This window comes from Propithecus coquereli, unplaced genomic scaffold (genome assembly GCF_000956105.1).
Source record: "Propithecus coquereli isolate 6110/MARCELLA unplaced genomic scaffold, Pcoq_1.0 Scaffold32, whole genome shotgun sequence".
NCBI classification, from domain to species: Eukaryota; Metazoa; Chordata; class Mammalia; order Primates; family Indriidae; genus Propithecus; species Propithecus coquereli.
In genome coordinates this window covers 2,989,278-3,001,961 of record NW_012148841.1, presented here as the reverse complement: position 1 = coordinate 3,001,961, position 12,684 = coordinate 2,989,278, and the positions used below count along the sequence as shown (strand labels likewise).

Here is a 12,684-nt window from a genome sequence, read left to right as displayed (position 1 = left end):
GGGGGAGTGGCAATGAGGCTGGAAGCAGGCAGGTAACTTAATGGCCACTAAATACTCCACAGCCGTGCAGTCCAACATGGTAGCTATAGGCCACATGTGGCCATTTAAATTAATTGAAATTAAAGATAATTAAAAATTCAATTCCTCAGTCATGCTGGTTTTATTTCAAATGCTCCATACCACATGTGGCTGGTGGATACAGTATTGTATGGTACCAAATAGAACATTTCCATCATTGCAGAAAGTTCTACTGCACAGTGCTAATCTAGAACCTCAAGGAAGGCACTAGCAGTAGCAGTAGGGAGGGCCTAACGTATTCACTTTACATCTGGAAAGTGTATTTGGGTAACAGTTTGCCTCTATCTCACAAGAGTGACACATATGGCTGAGTTTAAATTGAGCTAGGATAGGAATGTAGGTGCCTTGAGGTCTGCTTTAAAGCTTGTGATCATACATGTTGACTGGAGCTGGGAGTGACTTAGCTCCAGTAAGCATCAATATCAGTGGCCAATTTGTCACCCAGGTTTTATTCTATGTCAATTTTTTCAAGTGCCTATAGGAATGTAGCTATTTTTCATCTTGCTGTTTATCTATCTAACAAGCCTAATAAAACTCGAACGGAGATTTCTAAGTTGAAATATTCTTCTTCTATCTCACACAGTATCAACTGCTCTGTGCTGGAAAACCATAAGGGCAAAGTCTTTTATAGTATGTGCTCTTCCTTGCTTTCCGGAAGACCTTCCTCTCGTGATAAATCCATAAATATACATCTTTATGATAAACAGCCTTAGAACAGAAGGTTTTGGGCACTTCACTCTTGAAAACAGATGGGTTCATCAGGTACCCAACATCTGAGCATCTTTGTGGAGCAAATCTTTGCCTGGGTTAGAGAAATAAGGTCTGGGAGAGATCAGATTGAAAAATAAAAATGCCTATGGCATACTCTACTATTTAGTTAATTTTCTCTGGCAGTATAAAAACCTTAGGAATGCCTAGTGATCTGATTCATCACCCAGAAAAGGCTGGCTGATTAATCTCTAGAAATGATTCCAACTAAGTGCTGAGAATAGTTTGGTTGGGAAAAAAATCCAGCTTAAATTGCAAATTTATTGATGGTCAAATGCACACATAAAAAGAACTTTTACCAGATTTGGTGTGGTAGGAAGGAGTTTCAGTAGAGGGACTCCGTAAGTCCTTGGTGGAAGTCGGGTATCAAAAAGAAATGGTATTTGGCCGGGCGCGGTGGCTCACGCCTGTAATCCTAGCTCTCTGGGAGGCCGAGGCGGGCGGATTGTTTGAGCTCAGGAGTTCGAAACCAACCTGAGCAAGAGCGAGACCCCGTCTCTACTAAAATTAGAAAGAAATTAATTGGACAACTAAAAATATATAGAAAAAATTAGCCGGGCATGGTGGCGCAAGTCTGTAGTCCCAGCTACTCGGGAGGCTGAGGCAGGAGGATCACTTGAGCCCAGGAGTTTGAGGTTGCTGTGAGCTAAGATGATGCCACGGCACTCTAGCCCAGGCAACACAGTGAGACTCTGTCTTGGAAAAAAAAAAAAAAAAAAAAAAAAAAAGAAATGGTATTTATCCCAATCCAAATAAGAAAGATAGTCCCTTATAATTCCCTTTCGACAGAGTTGGACAATGGTGATAAGTGACAAAACTGTACCCACTTAGCAACAACATGCTTTTAAAATGATTCCATGTGTGGAACCAGCTTTATTAGGACACCTCCCTGACATATTTTTTATGTGGTTGATTATTGGGAAAAAAGAAGAAAAATAAAATTACAGAGAATTTTATACAACATGAGGCCTGGAATAGAATACTAAGAAAAAATGTCTTCTGTAAAAGTGACCTGCAGGCTATGAGTATGTTTGAACCCCATGGGAGAGTGATGGGCAGGCTTACTCCATTGGTAGAGGATCATTCTGTACATGAGACCTGGGGTTTCTTCTTAGTTGCAATCCCCCTGTACTATTTAGTAAATAAGAAGGAGCTGCAGGCCACAAACCCAGCGGAAACAGCCACTGATCACCCATTTATTAGCTTTCAAGACAACTGAATAGCTAAAGGTAAGAAGACATCCACCTTCTGCTGCTGCCTGGAGAGTCTTTGAACACAATAATAAAAACTTTCCTGAAAAATGATTCCCTAGTGGGAGAAACTTATGATTTATGAGTTTCATTCAAACAATAAGAAAAATAGTCCAGAATTTTAAAAAATGCACTGTGAACACTCACAGATTTTTTTAATAGATTGTATTGCTCCTCTTCTTGAGAATAAATAAGAATGATGGTGTTCTCTGCAGACTTGTTCTTATGATTTAATGATCTTTAAATTTGTTAGTGCTAGGAGGGTGAAATGTTTGCATTTGTCTACTTTAGTTAATATATGCTTCAATGTTTGGATATCAGAGTACTCAAGAGTTTGATGCAAAAAAAATTTTTTTTTAGCTTATTGGTAGGACCCAGGCATCCAGGATTTAATTTGGGAACAAAACTAGTCATGTTCACTATTGAAAGAATGGGATTGAATCAATAGGTCCTATTCATCCTGGTCTTAGCTGAGTATGATCCTATAAAGAAGTAATGCGATTCAGAAGTTGTTCACTTGGAACTGAAACGGGTTGCTTTGTTAATGAGGATTGTGAAATGAATAAATAATGTGAAGTGATACTTTTTTCTAAGGAGCTTGGGACGCCATCCAAACTCTCCTGTTTAGGACCATATAATTATCGCTAAGGCGGTGCTCACACAGATGGATAACGATTCCTGGAGGAGTCGGTGCCAGGATGAGGTGAATCAGAGTACTCCGAGGCCACTGCCTGGCCCTTCAGAGGACAAGGGCTTTGCCGCCCAGACGTGTGTGCCTAGAGGGGCTGCCCAGAGGTACCACACGGCTCCCCGCCCCTGACTTCTTAGAGTGTTCTCTCATCTGTGATTTCATCAGACCCCGAGCTGGCTACCAAATCATTTACCCAGACTGAGAACAACTGGTGGGAGATCTGAATTCTGGGACATTGCTGCAGTTCCACTTTATTACAGTGTAATTTCTCATGCTGGGCAAGGACCAGCTTGCACACAATTCCTCCCCTAAGTGATTCTCTGCTGCTTCGCCCATTCTCAAAAATATGTCTTGCTGCCTTTGAGGGAGGAACGGAGAGGTTTAGGTGCAGGGTGAGTTAGGGCAGAGCACATTCACAGTTTCACCTTTGATGAGCCCTGTGCTTGATCACTATAGGAGAGTCTCATCAACCTAAATTACGTGAAAACCCTTGAAAAGCACCTACCAGGAACTGAGAAGGATTTAAAGAAGTGTCACTGTTCCTTGCCCTTAAGGAACTTACAATTTTGTTGTCAGGGGAAGCAAAACATAAACACATGAGAAGTAAAATGACAATAATAGATAGTAATAACAGACATAATAACAGAAGGGAAGTCATGGAACAGGAAACAATTAGTGGGTTTACAGACAAGAATTCCACATGGGAATTACAGAAAACACATGGGGGAGATGGAGGAGGGGTCGGGCAAAGTTTAAGAGATCAGATTTTTGAGCTGATTGTGAGAAATGTCTACTCTTAGGGCAAGAGTCTCTACCTCATCGGGGTGCCATGAAGATTAAATACAATGTAAGATTCTGAGCACAGTGCCTGGGAGAAATCTTGGTAAAAATTATGATTGCATAAGAGAAGGCATTCCAAGTGGCAGAGGAAAAACATGGGCTGAGGGACAGAGTAGGTAACTAACCCAGCCTGGATGGAATGGAACCTGTGAAGAGCTGTTGGTGAAAAGCAGCTCCAGGTTACCCAGGGTCTCGAATGTGACAGAGGCATGGTGAACTTTACCCTGTAGACATTTTTATCGGGGATGTTAGGGGCAAGAACTTGTCATAGGAAGACTGGACTGTATGTAGAAAGTGCTGTCTTTCTTGATGCACTTTCCATCCGTAACACTCCACTCTTACCCTAGGCTACCTCATGGAACAGAGAGTCACGCCAATAAATGTGAAAAGACTTATATGATTTAAAACATATGCACATCAGTGCAGACGATGAACACAATCTTATCTTTTTTGTACATGTAAATTTTCCCAAAGATACTTGCTTATTCTGTGTTGATGACAATGACTTATATTTAGAAGCCGGATATTTGTGGGGAGTGGGGTGAGGAATTGGTATTTTACCTAGGGACCCCACCCCCCTTATTTGTTCTGTTATGAAAGGACTCACATGAACGGTGTAGGTCGTACCATCATGGCTCCTAAGTGAGCTGCTCTCAGCATAACCAAAGCCCAGAGTAAAAGCATTGTGTTGCTGAAGGAATCCAAAGCAGAGATTCATTTAAGGAATAAGGGATTATTACATGTTGCAAAGCTGATTAAGAACTCTGAAAGGGAACTAGCCTTTGTAAACCAATGAGAAATATTAATAGGAATGTCCAACTGCATGAGTATGCTTTCAGTAACTTTCTAGCGATGCAATGACTTTTGGGGATGGAACGTTGATGATTCAAAATTTATAATGACGTAGAGAAGGTACCAGGAACAGCACCAGTTGCACCCACTATCTGTTTTTAAGGTGATTAATGAACAAATCCACCACCACAACCCAAACCAATAAAACATAAGCACCTCAGTGCTTATTTGTTGCTATTTAGAGGCTTCCCTTCAGGGCAGAGCTTTGTAACCAAGGTGCCATTACAAGGAGTATGTTCTAGAGGTTGCAGGTGTGCCAAGACAGCTGAGGATGACTGGGTGCAGCTTGGTGGGGGCGAGGGGTAGAACCTTCTGGGGGGTTGCCTCTTGCCTTCAGCAGCCTCATTTGTTTTATCTCAGTGTGTTAAACAAATGTTGTCATTTTACAAGTGTGCTATGAAGTGAAAGAGGGAGAAAAAAACTGCCTTACATTGCCTTAAAAGGGGAGCTGGTTTAGTGTATTTAAGTGCTTGTTTCAGATCATTTCTTGACAGAGGTTGAGATGAACAAAAGAATTCAAAGTGTCGGAGCCACTTTCAATACATAATCAAAGAAGAAAGCAACAAGAGTTAAAATGAGAGCTTAAGCTAATGAAAAATGTGATACAAGCCTCAAACTTACTCAAGACTATTCACACTCCAAGAAAACTAATCTACTACCTTATTTTCCATGCTGATTTATGGGAGAATGTAATTCAGAGCTGGAAGAAGCTGTACAGAAGATCTTCCCTTATATTTTAGATGAGGAAGGGGCACAGGAAGACCAAGTGACTTGCTCAAGGGACACAGGAGTTGGTGGATAAGCTGGTGTGAGGCTTGGGCTCACTGTCCAATATTCTTTTCATTTTGTTCAAAGATTATACAGATCTTGGCTTTTTTTTATTTTTATTTTTTTATTTCAGCATATTATGGGGTACAAATGTTTAGGTTACGTGTGTTGCCCTTGGTTCCCCCCCCAAGTCCGTGTTTCAAATATGTCCATCCTTCGGGTAGTGTGCATTGCCCTCCTTGTGTATACAAATACCCGTCCGCTCCTCCCTCCTCCCCCCTCCTACCCGCCACCCTCCCCCTTCCCCAGCATCCAATAGATGTTGTTCTGATATGTGCATTTATGTGTAGATTAGTTAATACCAATTTGATGGTGAGTACAAATGGATCCCATTCTGCTGCTCTTGTGGTGCCCCACTTTGGATAATGGGCTTAAGTTTAATCCAGGAAAGTGTAAGAGGTGCTAGATCACTGTCATTTCTTATGATTAATATTCCATTGTAAACATATACCAAATTTTGATAATCCACTCATGGATTGACGGGCACTTGGGTTGTTTCCACATTCTTGCAATAGTGAATTGTGCTGCCATAAACATTCGGGTGCAGATGTCCTTATCGTAGAATGTTTTGTGCTCTTTTGCGTAGATGCCTAATAGTGCTATTGCTGGATCGAATGGTATTTCTATTTTTAGCTCTCTGAGGTATCTCCAAATTCTTTTCCACAGAGGTTGCACTAATTTGCAGTCCCACCAGCAGTGTAGAAGTGTTCCTGTCTCTCCACATCCTCGCCAACATTTGTTGTTTTGTGTTTTTTTGATAGAGGCCAATCTCACCGGGGTTAGGTGATACCTCATTGTGGTTTTGATTTGCATTTCCCTAATGATTAGAGATGTTGAGCATTTTTTTTATATGTTTGCTGGCATTATTCTGTCTTCTTTTGAAAAGTTTCTGTTCATTTCACTTGCCCATTTGTTGATGGGGTTGTTTGATTTTTTCTTGTTGATTTTTTTGAGTTCTAGATAGATTCTGGCTATCAGCCCTTTATCAGATGTGTAGAGAGCAAATATTTTTTCCCATTCTGTGGGCTGTCTATTCACTCTAATGATAGTTTCGTTGGCAGTGCAGAAGCTTTTTAATTTGATTAGATCCCACTTATTTATTTTTGTTGCTGCGGCGATTGCTTTGGGGGTCTTCTTCAAGAATTCCTTACCTAGGCCGATGTCTGAAAGGGTCTTCCCAACATCTTCATTTAGAATTCTTAAGGTTTCATGCCTTAGGTTTAAGTCTGTTATCCACCTTGAATTGATTTTTGTGAGAGGTGAGAGGTAGGGGTCTAGTTTCAGTCTTCTGCATGTAGCTATCCAGTTTTCCCAGCACCATTTATTGAAAAGAGATTCTTTTCCCCAGTGTATGTTTTTGTCAGCTTTGTCAAAGATTAGATTACCATATGCAGATGGTTTCATCTCTGGATTCTCAGTCCTGTTCCAGAGGTCAATGTCTCTATTTTTGTGCCAGTAGCAAGCTGTTTTAATCACTACAGCCTGGTAGTACAGCTTAAAGTCAGGTATTTGTTTTACTTTGTGCCTTCCCTAAATTCAAGGATTATTCAGTGGTTGCGTGGTTGGTGAGGTGAGTTTTGGTGGGAAAAATACTAACTTTACCACTAGTTCCAGTTTTATTTCATCCTTTTTAGGGACCATGATTTAAAATGTCATAAAAGACCTGCTAGCTAAGATTTTGAATCTCTACAATAACTTTTAAACTCCATAGCCTATGGACACCATGAAGACTTTGAGGAAGTCATCAGGGCATTTTGCCACAGATAACCAACTCCTTCCCTGAACATCACAGTGGCCTTAGGGGAAGAAGTCAGGATGACCAAGCCAAAGTCCAACCGCTACTGGGGAAAGGACACACATGGAAACAAAGATCTTCAGAGACAGAGCTGATGAGACAGACAATCAAATCAGCACCACTGGGAGAACAGGAATGAAGGAAGGAAGGAATGAAGGAAGGAAGGAATGAAATATTTGTTCCCCCACCATTGGCTGTTTAGACTAGTGCTACAGCTGCGATCCTGAATATGTTCTAACTCATGGCTTGTTATAGGCCTGTATCTAAGTTTAGAAATTCTCTCAACAGGCTGTCAGTCTCCAACAGTGATGTCCAAGCTGCCATGTATGTCTACCCCATATATTCCAACATTACCTTCTTGACACAGTATAGAAAAGGTGGAAACTAAGGGTCTCTTTTATTTCATCACTTGTACCAAAGCCCTTCTTGGGAACCTCTGGTGGGAAAGCAGGTTTGGTGAGGAGGTAGGAAGCACCTATAAGGACAGGTTACAGCTTTGCAATAAAACCTGATGTCAGGACTGAGGGCTTGAGCTGGGGAGACCCAAGGACCAGCCTATCAACTCCACTGCACAAAGCCCCTGGGACAATTTATAGAGCAAGCATCTGATCCACACAGGGTCAGAAGGCTACCTGAGTCTTCTCCTGTGCACACAGACCTCAGTGAGAGTGACAAGTAGTCAATGCCAGGAAATGCCTTGAACTTCCCAAATAGTCCAAAGTTACCCATTTTGGCATTATTTCTAGTTTTCTATGTTTAACAATACTATGGCAATGAACATCTCTGTATATAAATCTTTGTTTAAATATTTTTAAGAATTTGAAATGCAATTGCCTGTTATAGTTCATTCTTACCCTAAACTCTGGTCTGGAAACCACTTTGTTTTCCCTTGGGCCCAATTTTAAGTTCTGAAACAAATACTTGAGACTTTGGATAATGGGACAAAAAGCTCAGGAAGCTGTCTTATTCTCACTTTAAATTAAGAAGGATTTTTCTGTACTACAGATAGGAGGCTTCTAAGACCTGTCTACTCCCAAGCAATGGTTGGCCTTCTGAGTCACTGGCCTCGGAAGAAAGCAGTTTGTTGCTTCATTACCTTGATTGGTATAAAGTTCCTTTTTATTTTTTGGGGAAATAATATTTTGAAAACAAATATGTGAGGCTTTGGTAAACAGCACTACTAAATACCAGGCGATAAATAAGCCCAGAACCCCATCTCCCAATTTCTCAATTAGTTGAACATGCCCCACCCCTGGCAAAGTTGGTGCATGGCTGAAGAAGCTATAGAAAGTATCTCTACCCACAGGGAGGGAAAGTTGACATTTGGGTTCTTCATCTCTCCCCTCTTCACTGATAATATTCAATAGTGTCATAATGTTTGCAGGCAGATTCTAAAAGGCATGGCTTCCAGTCTAAATTTTGATGTTTTCCATGGCTTTTCTAGTTTTTTGGCTTATGAATTCTGGAGTGATGAACTTGCCATTCCAGCTTGAAGCCTCAGCAAAGGCACATTCAGCTGGCCTGGTTTGGCTGCCAGCGCTTCAGCTGCCCCCACCGCTGACCCGCGCTGCAGGTGGTGGGGTGGTGGGAAACACTGTGCTCGCAGGTCAGTGTATGGGGAAAGGGAGGACAAGGGGAGCTGCCCTCAGAGATATGCTCATCTGCTGCCCAGATTTAGCTGCCCTGGGAGGAGGGTGGTTGGCTCTGACTAATGGCTAACTGAACTGACAGCCAGTGTGAACTCTGTGCTATCCAAGAAGAGTGAGCTGGTGAATGGAAAGATATTCCTAGCAGGGATGGTGCTCTAGACAGCAGCAATGAAATATTTAGTGCTTATTCTGAGCCAGTGCTGCTCTAAACACTTCTATGTATTAATTCATTTAACTCTTACCACAACCCCATCACCTAAGGATTAAAATGATCTTTTCTTTACAACCAAGGAAACTGAGGCCCCAAGAGGTTATGTAACTTCCTTAGGACCACGTGGCTAGTAAAAGATAAAGCCAGGTTTCAAATCCAGGCAGTATGTGGCACCCAGGCTGTGAACCACACCACCCTTGCCTAAATGTAATGGTGCTACTGTCAAACGCAAACAGCACTTCGTTCACCAAGAAAAGGCTTTAGTAGCCATGAAAACAGCCAGTGAATACATTAATGGTCCTTGGACTCAGGTAAGATATGAAGAGAAAAAGGACACAAGCCCTGATGATGACTGTGATTCCTGAGCACCCGACAGCATAACCCTCTCTTAGTCTCACAGAGCCCCAGAACCCTTGATGTTTTTGACCGTGGATATCATGGCACAAGGATGGCTCTTTTCCATTCATGAGGCACTTAGCATTTCTCCTCGAAATTAGAGTTCAAAATTATCACAGATGTTAAGTATGAAGCAGCATCAGCTCCAGGAAGCTTTTAGGTGCATGTTACAAATTATAGACTGTAAATGCAATGTGCCATCAGTGTAATAGCTGCTTTTGCTACAGAGCATGGGGCAACCTGTGTTTCTAATTCCCTAAATTGAAACGAAACAAATATGTGAAAAAAGGAGTTATGAAGCATTATGAACTCTAGGATATAGTTCCACTCTCCAGGGTGATGTAAAGTAATACCATTTTGAAAGTGGTTAGAATTGTTCTTGTGAAGTCAGTCTGATGTCACTTGGTAGGAAGAAAAATTCACATATTAATTATAAACGTTTGCACTTGTTCTCTTCCAAATCTACTTATGCACAGATTTTATTTGCCACAGAAAAAGTATTTGTGGTTTCTTTACATAGTAAGTGCATGCATGTTGTACACACCACACACACATTCCCCTATACATTTAGAAATAAAGCTTCAAATAAAGTTGAGACTTTGAATGCATGCTTAACACTTTCACCGTGGAAGCACACTTTTTTATTTTTATTCCAGTCCTTTAGGTATTCCGCCCCAATAAACAATTTGAAAGACTGGCATAGCTGCAAAACCTCTCTGTGAACATTTTCCCCAAGTGTAAATTATTGGAAGGCTGTTTATATAATTCATGAAAATCTTTAGTCTTGTGTCCTTTTAATCTTGGTGAATCCATCGTACTGACAGAAATCTGCTTTTAGTTTATGCTTAAAGATTGGATTTATTTCTTCAGCTTATCAAGAAGAAAGAGAGAAATGAAATTGTACTTTCAGATGGATGTAATTTGGCTTCTGCACATATTCGCCGAGGTTTAACGCTTCTATACTTTTCACTCTTGAATTTTTCCAGGCAAAAGCTAAACGGGGCAATTCTCTTCATGTAGTTCTGGTGGTTTTTTGATAGCATTACCTTTATCTTAGAAAGTTCTTATTCCTTCTCAATAATTTCATTTCTTGAGTACTGTTTGACACTCACCCTTCCCCTATCTCCATGTGCTGAAAACTACCACGGTTTATAAAAATTTTAGGACTACAACATGGATGCAATTATTTATTTCTTTTTCTCTTAATGTTCCTTTATTCTGGGGTTTCTATTCACAACATTTTGGGCCAAACCACTTCAACATGAACAATGCACAAGTTTTCCTATCCCTTCTTCTGTCCTACTGCTTGCAGGGTGCTGAACGAGTTCTGAAATAGTGTTGCAGAAAGAAAAACAACCAAAGAAGCCTGAGAGTCTACTAAGATGGCCTGTTGGAAGAGAAATGTGGCCTCTGACTGTCACCTGTTGTACAGACTCATAGAACCTGAGGGTTGGAGGAGCCTGAGAAGTTGCATTTATCTGCTTCTCCCCTTACCGCACTGCTCGTACCCTGGGGAAGGCACCGGATCTCTGGACCCACAAGTCTCCTGACTGTGTCCTGTGCTCCCACTCTTGTTCCCCCTTTTTCCCTGCCGATTTCGATTTCCACAAGCAGCTGGACCCATCTTTTAAAAATATAAGTCAGATTTCAGTCCACTGCTGAAAACCCTCCAGTGGTTGCCACGGACTTAGACTACAGCTGAGACTGCTCACTGATAGCCTATGAAGCCTGCATGTCTGGCTCCTGCCTAGTTCTGTCTTGTTCTTGTGCCACGCTCCCTTGTTGACTGTGCCACGGCCACACTGGGCTTCTGTATATTTCTTGAAGGCTGACCTCCTTCCCACCTTAAGGCTTCTGCCTGGACTGATTTTCCCCAGATCCTTGCATGCCTGGTTTCATTCTATTGACCAGCTTTCAATCAAAATTTTACTTCCGTAGAGAAGCATTCTCTGACCAGCCCATAAAAAGGAGCACCCCTCCTTTCATAGCAATATGACTACATCACTCTGTTTTATTTTCTTCCCCATTTACAAATGAATGAAAAGCTTCTATAGGGGTCGAGGGGTTGGGGGGGCATTGGCTGTGTTCTTGCATTCTTCTTGAGCCAAAGGTCAGCCATGATTGGCTAGTCAGTATGAAGGAGGCCTTATTTGTGCCCACTGCCTGCGACTTTCAGGCTACACAGTGTGTCTACAACAGTCCTCTGCTTTACTTGTCCAGTATCCCGACCACCAGAATAAATAAAAACAAGACCCCTTGTTCAAACACAGGCAAATCAGACACTTACTTATAGTGGATCCAGACTCAGGCCTGTTCAGGGAGCTGATGATGACAAAACCAAAGCCTTCGTTCTCTTTGCGGTGAATGATCACATCACTGGTCTGCAGGCTGTGGGAGGCAAAGCCTTCAGGAGGAGAGGCGTTGCTGCTGGGGGCTGCGTGGTTGCTGTTGGTGTAGGTTGCGTAGTCACTGCGTGGAGAGCTGTGGTGGGTTGACACAGAGCCTGGACTCCTCCCGTTCTCTGGGCAGGGCTCCCCTGGAATACATACCATACACAGCCACTCAATTATTTGACAAGGCTCTTAATGAATACCTCCTGCGTACTAGGCACTGTCCTAGACACTGGTGTTGTTACAAGCCTGGTTGATTGGCTGCTCTTTCCCTTAGATACACAGAGCATTTGGAAAGCTACAAACCTAGGTATGGAGTCCCCAGGTCTTGGCCCAGTTTAAATCTTCATAGCAAATACAGGTTAAACCCCTCATCAGCCTCCTTTGCGCTGCTACTTATTTATATGTTCTTCTTGTGAAGATTGCAAACTCCTGGGACAACGCCAAGTTTTAGATAATGAGCTTCTTAGCTGTATAATAATTATTTAATGACGATGATCATGGAACAAGTAGACAGGATTGTAAACTGTATGGCACATAAGAATCACTTAAAGAACTTGTAGAAAATATACATCTTCAGGCCTCCCCCGACCCCCTCATGGAAAGGTATTTCAGTAGGTCTAGGCAAGACTGGGCACAGGAATATGGATCAAGTTTCAAGGCCATGCTTTGAGAAATGCTGCTGAGGGTGTATTTTAAGCAGGGCTAACAGCCCAGGAAATGTCTATGTAAAGTAACCTATCATAAATTTTTCTAAAGAGCTATAGTTCTGTTTCTGTAATTAGATATTCCGCTAGCCTAGAAGTGTTAATTCACTTCATGTATGTGGGAAATATACTCTTAAAAGTAGTTTGCACAGCTTTTTGTATATCAACCATATCTTAATGAAGTAGTTTAAAGGAATAAATAAAACAATCGAGGTTTTCATTGAAAAAA

At 41.7% G+C, this 12,684-nt stretch overlaps 1 protein-coding gene across 1 annotated transcript in view; it reads right to left on the bottom strand.

Moving 5' to 3' along the window:
• MAGI2 (membrane associated guanylate kinase, WW and PDZ domain containing 2) overlaps positions 1–12,684 on the bottom strand; it is a 1,576,038-nt gene that overhangs the window by 111,742 nt on the left and 1,451,612 nt on the right. Inside the window, exon 16 of the mRNA XM_012650290.1 lies at positions 11,646–11,894. Within this exon, the coding sequence (XP_012505744.1) occupies positions 11,646–11,894 (249 nt within the window). The remainder of the gene's footprint in view (positions 1–11,645; positions 11,895–12,684) is intronic.